This window comes from Podarcis vaucheri, assembly GCF_965113315.1.
Source record: "Podarcis vaucheri genome assembly, chromosome: 7".
Taxonomy (NCBI): domain Eukaryota; kingdom Metazoa; phylum Chordata; class Lepidosauria; order Squamata; family Lacertidae; genus Podarcis; species Podarcis vaucheri.
The window spans coordinates 9,954,199-9,972,770 of NC_138765.1; the positions used below are offsets into that span (position 1 = coordinate 9,954,199).

Below are 18,572 nucleotides of genomic sequence, written 5' to 3' on the forward strand. Positions count from 1 at the left end.
CCGCTCCTCGGCAGCGCTGCCCCTCCGCCGGGAGATTTCGAGAGGGATTGGCCGAGGCGCATGTCGTTGGGAAGTGAGGCGGGTACGTTGCTTATCAGGATAGGTCCTTCGTGACCCACCGGCTATTCTACGGGGTACCTTCATCCTTCATGAGGGAGGTAGCCAGAGGCCAGTGTCTGATTGGTCTCCCGAGAGCATTCTGGGAGATGCAATCTCTTTCCTCAGCTCTGGGCTGCCCCGTTGCATGCTGGGGATTGTAGTTCTTTACCTCAGGCGTGCCAAGTACAGTGCGTTACACTGTACAAAGAGAGAGAAAAGCGGTTGAGTGACAGAAAACGTCTCCATGGTTCCAGTTTTAGGACCATTTAGGACCGAGGAAAGCTTCGATTGTGTGACTGACGAGCGGAAGGAAGGAAAAAGACGTTTTAATTTCAAAGCTCCGCTCAATCTGCCATATGAAAATATGAACAGTGGGCTAAGAGTTCAGGCCTGTCATAAACTGCTCGCTTCCAGCTCCGAGACCCATGTTCAGTGTGGACCATCTTACAGTGATATGATAGGGCTGCCATAAACCACAAAGATAATATTTGTAGTATTGGACCGCACTGCAGGGTTGTCATAAACCCTGCTAGGCTCCCAATGCCCCATTTCTCCTGAGCCATGGACACCAACTCCCTCCTCTCTCTGCAATTTATTTATGACAGGAAGTGTTATCAGGTCAGCATTTGCTTGAGGTCACCAATCTGTGTGGCAAATATTGCCCTGCTTGGGGTAAAACCTCAAGTGTACCATATACAGTGGTACCTCAGGTTACAGACGCTTTAGGTTACAGACTCCGCTAACCCAGAAATAGTACCTCGGGTTAAGAACTTTGCCTCAGGATGAGAACAGAAATCGCGCGGTGGCAGCGGGAGGCCCCATTAGCTAAAGTGGTGCTTCAGGTTAAGAACAGATTCAGGTTAAGAACAGATTCAGGTTAAGAACAGACCTCCAGAACGAATTAAATTCTTAACCCGAGTCGATGTATCTGGGCTCCATTCAAAGGCCCCACTTCCTCCTTAACACCAAATACCTTTTTTGCTCCCTGTTTCCTGTCCCTCCAGAGAGCCAGGGCCCCTTTCTCTTCTACATTGGGAAAGAAAACCTAAATTGTGTCTCCATTAAAAAATAATAAATCATAGAGTTTCAAATATAAATGGTACCAATTTGCAGAGTTTCACACATTATTTTTACAGGTGCCCCACTTCCCGAAATGGCAAGAAGTTTCAGGGGTGCTGCTTTCCTGGAAGGAGAGATCACTGGATGCTTATGTGAGTTTGCAATGTTTGTATTTATGTACAATTATACAAGATGAGCACAGGAAGAGGCAAACAGCACAGCGTTCTTTCCCACAGCAAATTTACTGCCTTACAATCAAATTCCCTAGATCCAGCAGGGAATAATCGCCCAAATTGCGAGAAGTGAGGTTACAGGAAACCAGGCAGAGGGCCTTCTCGGTAGTGGTGCCCACCCTGTGGAACACCCTCCCTTCAAGGCAATAAGCAACTATCTTACTTTTAACAGACATCTGAAGGCAGCCCTGTTTAGGGAAGTTTTTAATGTTTAATGCTGTATTGTGTTTTTAATATTCAGTTGGGAGCCGCCCAGAGTGGCTGGGGAAAACCCAGCCAGATGGGCGGGGTATAAATAATAAATTATTAATATTGTTTCTTTTCCTTCTTTTTCTCTCTGTGTCTCTCTGCCTCTCCCAAAATGCTTCTGTTGTCCTTTGCACACACAGATCTCGAGCCTCACCCATAGGTGCTGGATAGGGGTGAAGCAGTCAGAAAAGGTATGTGTAATCTCTTTTGAAATGATTTTCATATTCCCACCATTTCTATTAAACTAGAGCCTGCCCTATCATTTGGCCGAGTGAGGCAACTGCTTCAGGTGGCAGGTGCTGCGGGTGGGAGTAAAGCCAGGGGCAGCCCCTCCAGCTCTTCCTGTCAGTTGGAGGGCAGCTTTGTGTGCCAGATGCTCTCCTCTGCATTCACTAAGTTAGCCTGCTGCCCTTGGTTGCAGTGGGGAATGCTGACCCATTGCCGGAGCTGAAGTCAGATTTAACTGCCAGAATGTATACATGGGAATGGGGTGAGGGGTGGGGATCTTATAGGCAGTGTTTTGTTTCTGCAAAAAAAGGTGCCGGTACTCTCTGGGCACAAATCTTCCCTGGGGCCAGGAGAAACAATTACATGTTAAACAAATGCATGTTCTACTGAAACTTCATTATGATCTTGGTATATAGTTATTACATGATGCATGATAATGACTTGCGGCAATACCACAACTTTTTCTGCACTCTCAGTACCTGACTCTGCATGCTTATTTTCACCACAGGGTCATGCCATTCAACATTCTGCTGGGACACAGGCTTGCACCTCCTACCTCAACCCTGGGAAGTATTTGCACAGCTTAGAGAAGGAGGCACGATGCTTTGAGGGGGTCCAAGAGTCATCCTGCCACCTTCCTAAAGCCCTCCCAGCTTTGGAAACGAGGCAGCAGGGCTCCAGGATTCTGTCAGAGCCTTACGCCTCCTTCCCTAAGCTCAGAAAATGTTTGCCCAGCTTAGGGAAGGAGGCGCAATGTTCTGACAGGTCCGAGAGCCGCCCTGTCTCCTCCCCTCCAAAAAAGGTGGTGGAACTGTGTTCTGGCATGTTCAGCACTGCTAATAACCTGCTTCAAACATCAAAATGTAATGGGCTGGGTCCAGATATCAATTCTAGCCCATAACGCTCTTTTACTAATCCTGGAAATCAGAGAGCAAATTCACCAACATTATGTTCCGTGACATTTATAGTTAAGTATAAATACTTCAATACACACACACACCAGCACTTGTTGGTTTATTTAATAAAATTTATATACCACTTTATTGTATTGACGCTTTTAAGGTGCTTACAAGAAATATTAAAATTATCGTAAACAACAGTTAAAAACAGTAATTAAAATGAATTAAAAGATTATCAGTAAAATAAATTAAAATACATCACCATCTATATATCTAAGTAGGCTTGCCTAAACAAAAACACAGGTGCTGAAATGTTGCCTTTACTATACCTACATAAATCTCAACAGAAAATGATCTGACCATGTGCTGTTGTCAATATCTCCCACTTTTAGAACACCCTCCTCCTACCCAGTTAAGAAGAGCCCAGGGCAGCAAACAAATAAGAATTAAAATATCCAAAAACAACCCCAATACAAATGCAGACTGGGAAATAGCTTATTGACAAGAGGGTCTTCAGGTAGGTCCTGAAAAGACACCAGACCCCCTAATTTTCACAGTGTTTCATTTTCCAGTGATACACATGCAGCAGTGCCATTTCAGGGTTTGGTGGGGGAGATTCCCATCTGAGTTTCAAGCTCTGCCATTTCGGTATATTAACTACTGATTTAAAACAATGCATGCTAAAAATATTTGTCTTGCTGCTTTTTAATGCCTTCTTTGACAACCTCCTGCATAAGAAACATAGAGATAGGAGCATTTGAGATATAATGATGTGAGAGTTGATTTAACATCCTAATTGGCAAGCCAGTATTGATCCAGGGTTGTTAGAATTGTCTACCAAATGTCTAACTAGTATTGGTTGAGGTTTAATTTCTGGGTCATGGGTATTGGTGGTTCTGGGGTATTTTTGCGTTTGGTTCTTTTAACTAGGGCTTTTTTTTCAGCCCGGGAACTCACTAGAACTCAGTTCTGATACCTCTCAGGTGGGCGCCATTGCCATTCTAAGAGAACAAGGGAGGTGTTCATGGTGAGTCCCGGCACCTCTTTTTCTAGAAAAATAGCACTGCTTTTAACCCTTTTGAGAAATGAGAAGTGGTAGAGCCCTTCGACTCTCTAAGCTCAGCCTTCCTCAGCATGGTGCAGTGCCCTCCAGATTTCTTAGACTACAACTCCCATCAGCCTTGACCACAACTGCAGAAGGCTGTCTCATACCTGTAGCCATATGCATTTTCAAATTGTTTGGGTTGTGCTTGCTGTTGTGACACTGTTCTTGATTTCATTTCATATTTTTTTCATTTCACTTTTAATTTGTATACCGCCTTTCTATATTAGTATACACAAGTCTGTTTACAAGCTGAAGGAACAACAAAATATACAACAAAGATCACACCTTATATCAATTTGATCCAATACAAAAAAGTCATCATAAAAATATATATTTAAAATAAACAATTTATATCAAATAAAGTAACATTCAATAATCCATTACATATACAATAAATTATGTATCAGCAAATAATAATTAAACAGAAATTCACTCTCAACAATTACAATAAATAATTACTAAACTGTAATCTGTAAAAGTAACAGCAATTCACAGTGAAGAAAATACCACAATACCTACAAAACCTTGAAAAAGGGTCAAGTTGAGAAACAAAAGCACACAACTTACAAAGTTATTTTAAAAAAATATTTCTGAACTCATCTTCTCTCATCTCAGATGTTTCTGCTTTTCTTAAAGTCACGGTCTGGGAAAGACTGGAGGGTGGGGCAAGGCAGGTGGGAAAATTCATTGTCTGATGGCCAGCACAAAGTTTCTCCCCTCTCATAATTCTTCCTTCGGAAACAGCTCCTTTATGAAGGAGACTCCTAGGGCTGGGGCGTCGGGCAAGGCGGGTGGAAAAAGCCTTTGACTGATGGCAAGCACAAAGTCTCTCCCCCCTCATAATTCTTCCTCTGAAAACACCTCCCATATGAAGGAGACTTCTAGGGCTGGGGCGTCGGGCAAGGCGGGTGGGAAAAGCCATTGCCTCATGGCCAGCACAGAGTCTTTCCCCCCTCACATTTCTTCCTCTCAGAACAGCTTCCTTATGAAGAATACTCCTAGAGGTGGGGCGTCGGGCAAGGCAGGTGGGAACAGCCATTGCCTCATGGCCAGCACAAAGTCTTTCTCCCCTCAATGGATGGTGACTTGCTGCCTTTTCCTCTACTGTTCCTTTCTCTGCTTTTTCTTCCTCTGCCGTTATGCTGTTCAGGCCCCGTAGCAACTCAAACGGCCTTTTCAAAGAGAGATCCAAACTGATCAGGTAATTTGCCAAATATCTGGCCCGCTTTGCTGTGATATGGGACCTGGTGACCAGGAAGCTTCTGAACAGATCTGGATCTCCATCAAGTTCCAGAAGTTTTTGGATATCATTCTTAATCTTAGCCAATGCTGGCTCATGTTCATCATAAATCTCCAGTAATGTTTTGCCGTCTTCCTCTGTTTCCCTCCATAGCAGATTTCTTCCTTGTCTATCTGCTTCCCTCCTCTGGCTTTCCTCAAGCTTTCTTTGGTATCGGGCATCATCCAAACATTGCAAAATCCAGCACAGGCGGCAAGGCCAGCCGTTGGAAAGAACAACCCAGTCTATCACCTCTCTGATGTCAATTTTTTCCTCATATTTCCAAGGAGCCTTCGATTCCATCTTGGTGATGGACAAGATGGTCAGGACTGTGTTCACCACCCTCTTCAGTTGCGCAGAATTCCCTGGAATGTATTCATTATTCATCAGGTGCTTACAAATACTTAACTTTTCGCTACAGCTGGGGTCTTCTAAACCTACCACCGTGATCTTGATGTTGTTTTCTGCACAAGAGCATGCAGCTGGATTCTCATAATCCACCTTCAGGATCTCATTAAACAGTCTTAATTTGTCCTTGGGAGTCATATGCGGCAGGCAGAAGGGCAAGGACACAATTCGGTTTAAGTACAAGTAGCCATTTGTGTCTTTCTTTTGTTTCTGAATACAATCCACAAGGATGCTTGGATCGGCAGCCAAGATGGAGATAAATGGGGCATCTTTGTTGGAAAGAAGTATGTTTATGGCATCCAGAACATCCACCACTTTGTCCTGAGTGCACCTGTCCAAATTGATGATCTTCAGGACCACCAGGATCTTTCGATTCTCTATCCATCCCAGGAACTGGAGGAAATTAGCTATGGTTTCCACTTCTTCTTTCACAAAGTTCATGAAGCCCATCTTGGCACTGAGGGTGTTTCTGTCAATTTCTATCTGAAGCTTCTTTTTCAGTGTGTAGTAGAACTTGGTCATTACGTGTATGAAAGGAGCGATAAACAGAATAGCCCCTACTAAAGCAGTGGATCCAAAGAGCGACTTTAAATTATCTTCCTTTATCAACATGCTAACTGCTAGTAAAAGAAGAATCAAACCTATTATAATAGGAATGAAGAACTTACCCCATCCTTTAAAAACCCATTCCCTTCTCTTAGCTTTTTTCAGAGATTGCCCATCAAGGATCATAAAAGTTGTAAAAAGTGCTTTGTTTTTTCCTTCGATTCCATCAAGCAGCGCTGTAAGAATGCCAGCCCAGATGTGGTCACATCCCACATACTCCCAGGCATCGAAATGGATGAAGATGTACTGGGTACCTTTGTATTCTTCTGAACCAGAAGCAGGGTAACATAGAATCATATGCCAAATGAGTGAAAACAGGGAATACTTTCTTCCACCTTCCTCTCCCTCCGTGGGCATGTGGCCTGTAAAAGAAAGCAGAAGCACACCATTTATATTAATCTGTACCCGTTATTACTTAATATTGATTTCTCCTGGCCCCATTTTATTCCACACTCCTTACATTTTGTCTCCTTATCTGGGCTTTCTGTTCCCATGGGAATTGGCGATACTTACTTTCAATTTCATCTAAGAGTCTTCTTTTGTTTCTTCCCCATGGTGCATAGAATCCCACTGTCACTGGCGGGTCAATCTCTTGTAGAGTCTTTGCCAGGGCTTTGCAGTAAAGGGCTTCGTGGGTTTCGACTGTGCAATCACAATCCATTTTACAGGGAAGAAAGCAAAAATATATTATTTTTTAAAAAAACAGGTGGATAGTAGTTGCTGTCGGCACCTCCTATTACAACCAGAGGCGTGAAATAAAGAGGCACGCCTCAGGAGAAGTTAAAGGCAGGCTTGGGTGACAAGGGTTTTGCCTTTTAGCAAGCCCAAATTGTTGCACCCACATGAATGACAAGGATCTGAGAAGTGTGCTGCAGCAGCACAGGGTCAAACCATGTTGGCAAGAGGCAATCCCACCTCATACAACGCCTACCCATCCAGTGCACTGCAGCTCAGAGACTGAGCAGTTTTCTACACCCTCTGATTGACCCAAAACACTATGCTGTGGACACCATTAAGCACTGTGAGATGCACGTCATGTGGAACCATAACCAATGTGGGCCCTTAGATGGCCTAACATAAGGCTGGAATGCTCCAAATGTCAAGTCCACCATGGCCTGTATATCCTTGCTGCCAAAACCCAAAGTGCCAGCAGTAGTATATGCAGCAGCCGTGCAAAAGGATTGTGCACCAAAACAGGTCACATCCATCCCCAGCCATGTCAAGGCACGATTTGTAACAGCCCCAAACTGCTATTTAATGAGGAACTTCCCATCGTGGTGATGAAACAGTGGATTGGCAGAAGGCAGAAGGCTGACTTCATGTCGCACTTACCTATGAAAACACCTTGGGCGACAACAGTGAACCATGATGATTCCGCTATCAAAGCAAAAGTAGCAATCTGAACAAAGGTGATCAGGGAGGGGCATCATTAACCACCTGCCCCTTGTGCTGGGACCACTGCTAAATGAGATGGGGTTGAACCTCCTGCTTCAGGGGCCACAGGGAAGATGTAGCACTGACTGCCTTAAGCATGAAACTAAAGCAGCTTGGCTACAGGCTCATACCACCACTGCTGCCACACGTGATTTCTCTTTCCTCCACAAGAGGACACAAGAGGCGCACATACCATAAAGATCTGAAGAAACCAAGAGGGAGGTGGGATGGGCCTAAATAGCCCCCTGCTCTGCTTAGCTCACTCTGTGCCAACATGCAATAGCACAGTAGTTTGTGGGTAAAGGCACATAATCAATCAATCAATCAATTTTTATTTATATCCCGCCCTCCCCAGCTGAAGCCGGGCTCAGAGCAGCTAACAACAGTAAAATAATACAGCATGGCCCATTCCTGAAGTGGCCACAAACGCCCACTGCTACCAGAACCCTGTGGACTGAGCGGCTGAGAGGGGAAAGTGCAGAAAACTGATTTAGTAATAATGGTGCACCTTCGTGGTCTCTCATCAGTGCTTGGTGCTCTGGGTCATTCATCTCTGTGGCAAAGCGTCTCAACTTCAGCAGCTGCCCAACTCTGTCAAAAAAGAAATACATAGAATAAATACATTTTTGGGCAGGACACTAGCTTAAAGGAAGGGTAAGTGGTGGTGGGCCGCCATACTGCTTAAATCACACTGGGATGCTGCCAATTCCCACTATACCTAATGTCTCCCCATTCATCTCCAGGCTCAATTAAAAGGTGCTGGTTTAAGCCAGGATACTTAAGCATTATCTGTATAGCTCAGTGGGTAAGAGCATGGTGCCAGGCTTGCAGGCTTGATCCCTGTACAGGACAGCTACATATTCTGGCTATTGCAGGGGGTTTGACTAGATGATCCTCAAGGTCCCTTCCAACTCTACAGTTCTATGATTCTATTATCTCATCGGCATTTATGATCCTGACTGTCCCCTGTGGTCAATGGGTGAGGTGCAGCTGGGAACAAGTAGCACCCTGTTAATGCAGCACCCAGATCAGCCTCTCCTAATCTGTGTCCTTCCAGATGTTTTGTAGTACAACTCCCATTAGCCACAGACATGATGGTCATGCTGGATAGAAATCCTTGGATATGGTCTGAAGACCCATGAGGCTAAAGCCAAGCTAGACAACGTAGGAATTCTCGTGGCTTGGGACTGTCCTCCATTCCCTGATCCATAACATTTATGCAGGTGCATAAATCATCCCTAGATAAGTAAGTTAATCCCACCCTCTCTTCTCTTTTTGCCTTAAAAAAGAATGCACCTTACCTGGAAAAAACAACAACACGAGCATGGACTTGTTTGGATCCTTCACCTGAAGGCTTGCCACAGATTTAGTGGAGCTTGAATAACCCCAGACACTGACTCTTGGCTCTGAATCTCGCAGACTATATATTAAATGGGATGTGGCTAACCATGACACAATATGAGCAGTGGCTTTCAACATAATGAAAGGAAACTTGGATTACACCAGCTTGCTTGGTGAGAAGTTTGCTTGGCTGTAGATTCACAGAAAGTAAACAATTATCCATTCATAAAAGCCAGTAATTTATTGTTGTCACCATAGGTCTTAATAAAGGTAACTATCATACAGAAATGAAAAAGATTTCTTAGGATAGTTATGTAACATTAGTAATATCTTGGTAAGGTGTAGCTTTTCTTCACACAAGCAAAATAAGCTACTTTTTCAGTAATCACCCTATTATTTGTGGCAGAATCAATGTATTTGTTTCTTTATTTGCCCAGTGGCAGACGAATGAGAAAGTGACTTGGATTTTGGTTGCTTGAAAACAGAATAGAAAATGAGGGTTATGTTCAACATCTTCAAACCTACAAATACAGCATCTCTGAGCAGAGAGAACCTTCCTCAACAGACTACTGTACTGTTGTACCTCAGGTTAAGAACTTAATTTGTTCTGGAGGTTTGTTCTTAACCTGAGGTACCACTTTAGCTAATGGGGCCTCCCTCTGCCGCCACGCCACCACCGCGCGATTTCTGTTCCTGAAGCAAAGTTCTTAACCTGAGGTACTATTTCTGGGTTAGCGGAGCCTGTAACCTGAAGTATCTGTAACCTGAAGGGTCTGTAACCCGAGGTACCACTGTAATGTGCTGTTTATGGGGCTACCTTTTGAAGATTAGCTCCCAAACAGTTTGTTTGGAAACTGCTGTTGGTGCAGAATACAGCAGCTAGATTGCTGCTAACTAGCACCTTGCACTGAGAAACTGTTGCCCCCTTGTTCAAGAACTGCACTGGTTTCCCCGAGTGCAGTTCAGAGCTGATGTTTCCCTTCAAAGCTCTACATGGCTTGGGATCTGTCTTATAGGAACGTCTTCCCCTCATATTAAACTGCCCTTATCTTGTGATCCTCTTTGCAGGTCTTCCTCCAGGTGTCCTCACCAACTGAGGGAAGGATCTGACTCTGACCACAACCGAGAAGAACTAATATGTAGGTGCCACCCCATTTATTGAACACTTTCTCATCTTTGGAGTATGGCATGAAGGACTTTTGACTTTTAATACAGTACTCATTTTGGTCTCTGGTTTATAAAGCTGCTATTGATTATCCTATTATTATTTCGTTAATGTGTTATTAGTGAATAGGAATTTCACCCTGCATTAGGAGAGTCACTCATCACTTGAATTGACAGGAAGCAGGTGCATGAGTTTCTTGCTCATACTAAAATTAAAGAACAAGCTATTGCATAGCTAACCACACCAGAGGTAGTGATCTTGGCAGCCAGGAAAAGGAACAAATGCATTGTTTTTGTCCTTTATAACTGGCAATCCTTCCTTCTTAGCATTTTCCTCGAGATGGGGATATGAGTCTTTTCCAAAGAACTCTTAGGTCTGAAAAGATGACACTTACCTCATGAGTTCTACTCTCTAAGGAAACGGTCTGTTTCTTGGCTAAGTGTTAATGACATAATGAGTCAAATATCACTCATGAAGACTTGGCACAAGAATGAAATTCCAATGCTGACAATGTGTGTGTGTATGAATTCCCAGCAGAGCTCTTTAGAGTGGTAAACCGGCTGGTCCAGATCGGTGTGGTATCATTGACAGTCAATAGCCTGCTGGGAGAGACCTGTGAATCACTTTTAGGGTAAAATCATCTGAACCCATGCTGAACTTGATGCCACAATGGTTTCAGGTTTATTGAAAGTCTCTGGAACCACAGGGAATTACAGGTGTGAACAGGATCCTTGCACAGTGATGCCGTAGCTACCACTTTGAAGAGGGTCTTCCCAGCATCCAGAGGTTTTTGAGAACTACTGTCCGCTCTCTAATATTCCTTTCCTCAGCAAGCTGATCAAGAGGGTGGTGGCCGCCCAGCCGCAGGTATGCCTGTAGGAAGTTGATTATCTAGCTCCATCCCAGTCTGGTTTCAGACCTAGTTCTGGCAGCAGATCAGTCTTGGTCACTCTGACCGATGACCTCTCTTGGGAGAGAGACAAAGGGAATGCAACCCTGAAGGTACTGTACTGCAATGGTTTCATTCCTACCTACAGGGTCAGTACCAGGAAGTAGTACTAGGCGATTGTTGCTTGGCTCCATGGCTTTTGGACTGTGAAGTCCCGCAAGGGTCCATTCTGTCTCCTTTCAATTTAACATCTACATGAAACCATTGGGAGCAGTTGTTGGGGGATTTGGAGTGTGGTGTCAACTGTATGCTGAAGACACGCAGCTCTTATCTCTCTATTCCATCAGAAGGAGGCAGTGATGAACTGGATGGGAGCCAGTAAAATGAGGCTGAATCCTGATGAGACGGAAGTGATTTGGGTGAATGGTTCTCCTATCCAGAAACTAGGTACACATCCTGTTCTGCAAGGGATTACACTTCCTTGAAGGGCCAGGTTTGTAAATTGTCTCAGGAGCCCTTAAAGCTAGGAGTGGTTTACACAAAAGTCTTAAAGATTGTTATGGACTGGTTGGATGCAGAGGAGTGGTGAGAGGCAGCAGCTGGGGAACCCCCAAAGGAGGAAGGCTCAGAGCCAGGGTGGGGTGGGATGACAATGGGAGGGAGAAGAGGGAGCAGACTGGAAGGAGTAGGTTTGAATCCTGGAGAGGCAACAGCATTTAGTGAGCAGGAAGAGTCTGTGGCAGAGAGCAGTTCAGAAGCAGAGGCTGGAGAGGAGAAGGGGCCAAGAGGCAGAGATGAGTCAGACTGGTGAAGGAGCCAGGGGGTCTTCCCCATTTCTGCAACCAGCTGCCCTCCTCCCTGGTCTCCCAAAACCAGGAGAGGTATGAAGAGGGAGGAGCAAAGACAGACAAGGTGTCAGAGTCTCAGATTGCTTGGGAAGGACCTGAGGGAGCAGGAGACTTAGAGAGCTGTGGGAAGGCGGGGCTCGTCACTCCTCACAACTGTCTCATTGGGGCAAGATCGACTGGGAAGAGTTGCTGTGCTCACTGGGCCTGGCCTCCTGAGCTGTTTTGTTTTTTGAATAAAGAGAGTTAGCTTCACTGACACTGTGCGAGTTATTGCTGACTTGCTCCCGACAACCACTCTGACAAGTATCAATAAAAATTATGTAATAAAGTGATTGAACCAAGCTCCAAGAGAATAAAAAAAAAATTGTGGACAGCTGCATCTCCCCACCACTGGCCTACTTAGTGCAAGATGGTTCTTGAGTAGTCCTGTGGGGACAGTGCAAGAGGGAGTAACACCCCAGCTGGACCACTGAGAGATGATGGGCAGCTCTGCCTTCCCCACTTTTTTTTGCTGTAATCCACCCTGGAAATACTTGCACTGAAGGGCGGCATATAAAGTATAGGAACAAACAACTCCTTCCTATAAAATTCTAATTCTAGTTAGGTCACTGTGGCTGTTCCCTCTGCCTTTCATCCCACCTCACTCCCACATTTGCTGGCACTTGGGTGGTCAGTTGCCCACCCAGCTGCGTACTCCTCACTCCCTTCATCACAGGTCTTGTTGGTCTCCAGGAGCAGAGAGGAAGGAGCTAGATGAAGCAGCTGTGGCTCAGGCAAGCTATTACGCATTTTTCTTGACTCATCCTGGCGAATAACCCCGTAAGGCAGTCTGATAATTATCTACTCATTTCATAACAACAGTAGCGTTTCAGTGTTCAAAGCACTTCATTTATTGCCTTGGTTCTTCCTTAGAAACACCCCTGTGAGACTGACCAATATCTGTGTTTCTATTATTATTTATTGAATACCGAAATAGTATGGGGTGATGGAAGTTGTGGTACAACATTTGGAGAGCCACAGGTTCTGCATTCTCCACCAGGGCCAGGGCCTTTTCAATGATGGCTCCGACCTGGTGGAATGCTCTGTCCCATGAGACTAGGGCCCTACAGGATTTAACCTCCTTTCTCTGGGCCTGTAAGACAGAGCTATCCCACCTGGCCTTTAATTTGAATTCAGCCTGATCTTTTATTTCCCTTCCCTTCTCTCTTCCTTCCCCCTCCTCTTTTATGAAAATTACCCACTCTGGGACCCCACAGCTAATTCTCTCCTGGCCTCCTCGCTGGCCCAAGTCAGACTAATTCAGCCAGCTAGTCCAATCTAATGTTTATTGGATAGTTTCCCCCCAAATTGATTTTTGAACTTTGAATTTTATTGTTATTCTTGCTTTTCTACTGTATTTTATGTTGCTTCTATGTTGTATTACAATTAAGTGTTTTAAATTTGTTGTTAGCCACCCTGAGCCTGGTTTTCTGAACCGGGAAGGGCAGGGTTTAAATAAAAAATTATTATCATCATCATCATCATCATCTCTATTCTAAACTGGATCCCACGGTAAGATGGACTGTGTTCTTTAGCTAACAATCACTAAGTAACACTATACAATTTGGCTGCAATTGACTGTTTCACCCTCCATACACCACCTAAATCTAATTACTGGCTTTGGTGATGTAGACATCTGTTCTCCTCTTTACAACTGCTTTCTGCCTAAAGGAGATGTGTTTCATGTAAGGCAGGGATGAGGTGCCTGTGGCCCTGTTGTTGGATGACAGCTCCCATCATCCTTGACCATTCATTGTGCTGCCTGTGGACTCTTGGGGGTTGAGAGTCTAACAGCATCTGGGGGGGGGGGCACAGTTTCCCCAAACCTGGCTTAATACATGAGACAGATCTGGGTAGCAGCAAGGCTTAACATTTTCAATTATGGGGGTCAGCCATTGTTGCTTTTATGCCAGGTATAAGCTGCTACCTGATCTAATCTGCAATCTCCCTCTTCAAATTGAGTCTATATCCAGACCTCAAGAGTTCAGCATCCAGCCTAGTTGTTTCTGGGGGCGGGGGAGGGTGGGTCTGATGCCTTCCAACCCTATTTGTGTACCATCAAACCTGATGAAGAGTTTGCAGAACTCAAAACCTAGCACATCATTTTGCAACATTTTTGACGGTCCCAATTAAATTATTGCCCAATGGCCTAATTTTTTGGAGAGAGGGAGGGATATTAAAGTTTAAAATCTATTGTTTGTTTTTGGTTTTGATTCAGAAAGCACAGTTCTGGGATATATACAGTCTCTTTGCTAAGGTTGCTACTATCTGATATGAGGCAAATATGGTGGGGGTGGGTACTGATTTGAAACAGTTAACTCTACGTTTGTGGAGCTGGGGCACTATTTTGATTGATGTACAGTTTTAAAGGAAATTTCTTTTCCTTTATTTTTTTAAGGAAATTTCCTTTAATTTCTTAAGAAAATCAGCCCTGAGTGCTCACTGGAAGGACAGATCGTGCAGCTGAGGCTCCAATACTTTGGCCACCTCATGAGAAGAGAAGACTCCCTGGAAAAGACCCTGATGTTGGGAAAGATGGAAGGCACAAGGAGAAGGGGACGACAGAGGACGAGATGGTGGGACAGTGTTCTCGAAGCTACTAACATGAGCTTGACCAAACTGTGGGAGGCAGTGGAAGACAGGAGTGCCTGGCGTGCTCTGGTCCATGGAGTCACGAAGAGTCGGACACGACTGAACAACAACAAAAGTTTTAAATGCTATAAAAAGGGAGAAAATGGGCGTGCCTGTACTTACAAGAAACCCACCATAAAGAGGCCCGCCAATTGTTTGCTTAAACATCAAGAGCACAGTGTGCAATTCACCTCTCCAGGTTCATCCAAATCACTAGGAGGCATGGGGCTCCAGCAGATGATGGCAGATGTCTCATCTTTTTTAAAGAATTATTGCGGGGTCACCTGTGCTTCAATTTACAACCCTAATTCAGGTCAACAGCCATTTGACAGCCTTTAAGCTTTTATAAGCTAGGATGGGCAAGGATCAAGGAGACAGGTGGTTGGTTTCACTCGTCCAAACAGTCTGTCCACATCCTCGGACGTAACAGATTGGAATTTACCCCACGCAACTTGACTAGACAGGACTCTAGCACTCTCCTGCCCCGGCCCTGCTCCCACAGTGGAGTCTACCTCTTCCCAATTCTGAGCGACTTTATCTGCAAAAAACTTTGCAAAATCATTGCAGGAGATCATGTGGTTCCACTAAATTGCAAACCACCTGAAAGAGTCTCCTGGTGCTGTTTTCTGCAGATGCAATAGAGGCGATGAAGAAAGTCTTCTTTGCCGTCATTACCACTACTTGGTAGGCTCGACATTGAGCTTTAACCTGTGTCTGGTCAGCTTCAGAATGAATTATCCGCTACCGGCGCTCTAGCCTTCTCAGCAATTGTTTCATTGCCCTTAGATCTGTGGAAAACCACAGGGCTATCCGGCTATCCGGCTCCATGCAATCAGAGAGGGCGCTTCGGAGCCAAACAATCAATGTTGTTGTTTAGTCATTTAGTCGTGTCCGACTCTTTGTGACCCCATGGACCAGAGCACGCCAGGCACTCCTGTCTTCCACTGCCTCCCGCAGTTTGGTAAAACTCATGCTGGTAGCTTCAAGAACGCTCCCCATTCCAGCGGGCCACCAGGGAATCAGCTGAAAGGCCATCAACATGGGATAAAACATCCCCTACCACTCTCTGGAAACCATTTGGATCCATTAAGTGGCGGGGGCGGACCATCCGAACCTCCCTGCAGAGGGGAAGGGTCGTGGAGAAGTCCAGTTGCACCAGAAAGTGATCTGACCATGGCACTTCTTTAGTTTCGCTTTTACTTAGTGTCAGATCACCAACATCCATAGAGGTAAACACCAGGTCCAAGGCATGTCTGCAGCTATGAGTTGGGCCAGACTTATTCAGGGGCAGCCCCATGGAGGCCATGCTTTCCACGAAGTCCTGAGCGGCCGCTTGTAAGGTCGTGTCGGCATGGATGTTAAAATCTCCTTGGACAACCAAAACTACGTGTCTCCAGGAGAACATCCGCCACAACCTGAAGCAGCTCGGGCAGGGAATCCTTGGTGCAGTGGGGAGGTCGGTACACCAAAAGGAATCCTATACTGCCCTATTGCCCAACTTCCAAAACATGCAATCAGAGAACTTGGTCTTCGCAACAGGATGCCTGGTGCAAACTAATGACTTCCTAAAAATCACTGCAAACCCCCCCCCTTCCTGCCCTCAAGGCCTGGGTTGCTGTGCATAAGAGAAACCTGGTGGACAAGCAGCACCTTTACCTTTTACTGGGCTTAAACATTTTGAGGAACATGCTTTAGTGGACATCTGGCGCCACCTACAGCATGGAGAGCATAATCACACATTTTCCTCTCCTAGGCATGCTGTTCACACAAGAATCTATTTTATACTGATTTCCTCCAGTCTGGTGTCGAAGGTTGGAAATAGCAGAGAGAGGTCCAAGGAGGCATCTGACCACGCCATGCTTAAAGTGCTGCTGTGGAGAGATGATTCACACCCCACACAGACTCTGTTAACTAAATGAGTTCATTGTGAAAGAAAATATATACAGAGGCTTTATTTAAACTTTACACAGGGGACAATATGCACCTGCATTTTAAGCATCTTATTGGGCAGCTTTTATTAGCATCATGGCTTGTAATAGCTGGATCCTGAAATTTATTTGAAATTTACAGGTTTTTCCATGTATAAGACGCCCCTGTGTATAAGACGCCCTCTACTTTTGGGGGCCCCAAATTTAGAAAATGGGCATATGCACTATAAGATGTATAAGATGCCCCCAGATTTTTGACCTTCTTTTAAAGTAAAAAAACAAAACAAAACACTAGTCTTATACATGGAAAAGTACGGTATATAGGTTGTGACATTGACCACATATATTAAAAAGACTGGCAATTGGTCTGATAGAAAAATTAACTACTAAACTAAAAACATCAAGGGGAATGAAACAAAAAAACCCATGTTGGTTGGATTGGCATATCTTTATTAAGTATAGTGCAAAATAGAATGTGGGACATCCTCCACATTCTTTCTTTTTTCGGTTCCTGTATTTTTTTGGTTTCACACATTAGTGTTATAGGTTCCGCACTCCAAATGGCAATAAACTTCAGGGACGGTGCTTTTCTGGGTTCAGCTCCAACAGGAAGGATAAATCACTGGAGACTGATGGCAGTTGGTAATATTTGGATATATTTACAAAAATACAAGTTGGGCATAGGTGAAAGCAAACAGCATAATATTCCAGCCCACAGCAAATCAACTGCCTCACATCAAATCAAGTATTCCTAAGATATATTTCCCCTGCTTTCGCTCACTCTGGTTTCCATCCCTAAACATATAGCCCTGAATATATTTGAATGGATTATAGAATTATAGGTTTACTTGAGAAGAAGCTTGCTTCATACCTCACCATTTCCCACCAGCCCGATATAAAGTAGCAACTCGAGCCAGGATTCTGTTTTACCCAGTTCTTAGTATATTTAACATGTTTTTAGCTGTATATTTTTATTTTTTATAGTTTTGCAGCTTTGTTGTTTGTCGCCCTAGGGCCTTTGGGAGGAATGGTGGGATAGAAATTTAATGGATAATTGGAATAAATAGAAACACAAATATCAGCCAACCTCTGCAAGGAGGAACCAAGACAATGAAGAAATGCTTTGAACTCTGAAATACTATTGTTATTATTAAAGAATGATACATAAAGATACATTTTTATTGACACAAGAGTTTTTTTTATGTAAGCTACACTGAGGATTGCCTGAAAAGTGTTAATAAAAACCTTAAATACAGTGGTGCCTCGCAAGACGAAAAGAATCCGTTCTGTGATTCTCTTCGTCTAGCGGTTTTTTTGTCTTGCGAAGCAAGCCCATTGACGGATTAGCGCTATTAGCGGTTTTTAGCGGCTTATCAGCTTATCGGATCAGCTGATAAGCGGCTTAGCGGCTTAGAAAAGGGGGGGGAACCGCAGGAACTCGCAAGACATTTTCATCTTGCGAAGCAAGCCCATAAGAGATTCGTTTTGCGAAGCACCTCCAAAACGGAAAACTTTCGTCTAGCGAGTTTTCCGTCTTGCGAGGCATTCGTCTTGCAGGGCACCACTGTAAATCAATGAAAGATAAAAATGCAGAGTAATAGCAACAATACAATCTCAAAAAACAGATAGCAGCATAACAATAAAAGATAAAATAAGTTAAATATTAAAGTAGACCAGATCTTTCCAAACTGTGTGTTGTGACACATCAGTGCGTCAGCCACAGTGTGTAGGTATGTCGTGTGAACGTTCCCCACGTTCCTCCAGGGGCTGGAAAGGGGTTAGTTTAACCTCTGGTTTGCTAGTAAAACTGAATTACTGTGTTGCGAAATCATAGAATCATAGAGTTGGAAACCCCATCAGATGATGCATGTATAAAAAGCGTGTCACCAACCTGAAAAGTTTGGAAATCTCTGAAGTAGACTCTTGGAGGCCAGGAGTCCAAAAGCATCTAGAAGGCCACAGGTTCAAAGCCTAATGCTTTCAGAAATAGGTATCTATCTCTGCTGCTTCCCCCAAAATCCTAGTTATAACCTAATACCTGACCTAGTCAGCAATCTCCCTCTTCACACTGAGTCTATATGCAGAACTCCAGGCTTCAACATCCAGCCTGTTTTGGGGTGGGTTTCTCCTCC

The 18,572-nt window shown here is 44.4% G+C and overlaps 1 protein-coding gene and 1 long non-coding RNA gene across 6 annotated transcripts in view; one reads left to right on the top strand and one right to left on the bottom strand.

The window, feature by feature from the left end:
- The first annotated feature begins 119 nt into the window (after positions 1–119).
- Positions 120–18,572, top strand: part of LOC309537014 — a 31,468-nt gene continuing 13,015 nt past the window's right edge. Inside the window, exons 1-5 of one of the 4 annotated variants that reach the window (XR_014221751.1) lie at positions 182–717; positions 1,236–1,310; positions 1,781–1,831; positions 3,160–3,284; positions 10,009–10,079. This is a non-coding gene — a long non-coding RNA (uncharacterized lncRNA). Of the gene's footprint in view, positions 135–181; positions 718–1,235; positions 1,311–1,780; positions 1,832–3,159; positions 3,285–10,008; positions 10,080–18,572 lie in introns of those variants that run through there. The other 3 variants (XR_014221750.1, XR_014221752.1, XR_014221753.1) reach the window with 3 other exon arrangements.
- On the bottom strand, positions 3,960–9,106 carry LOC309536771 (NTPase KAP family P-loop domain-containing protein 1-like). 2 transcript variants are annotated; one of them, XM_082231070.1, is made up of 4 exons: positions 8,901–9,106; positions 8,108–8,190; positions 6,679–6,807; positions 3,960–6,527 (listed from the first exon to the last, which is right to left on the bottom strand). In XM_082231070.1, the coding sequence occupies exons 2-4, from the start codon at positions 8,148–8,150 to the stop codon at positions 4,444–4,446; spliced, it is 2,256 nt and encodes a 751-aa protein (XP_082087196.1). In that variant the 5' UTR covers positions 8,151–8,190; positions 8,901–9,106; the 3' UTR covers positions 3,960–4,443. The 2 variants fall into 2 exon arrangements, with proteins under 2 accessions (XP_082087196.1, XP_082087197.1); XM_082231071.1 differs by having other exon boundaries at positions 7,498–8,190.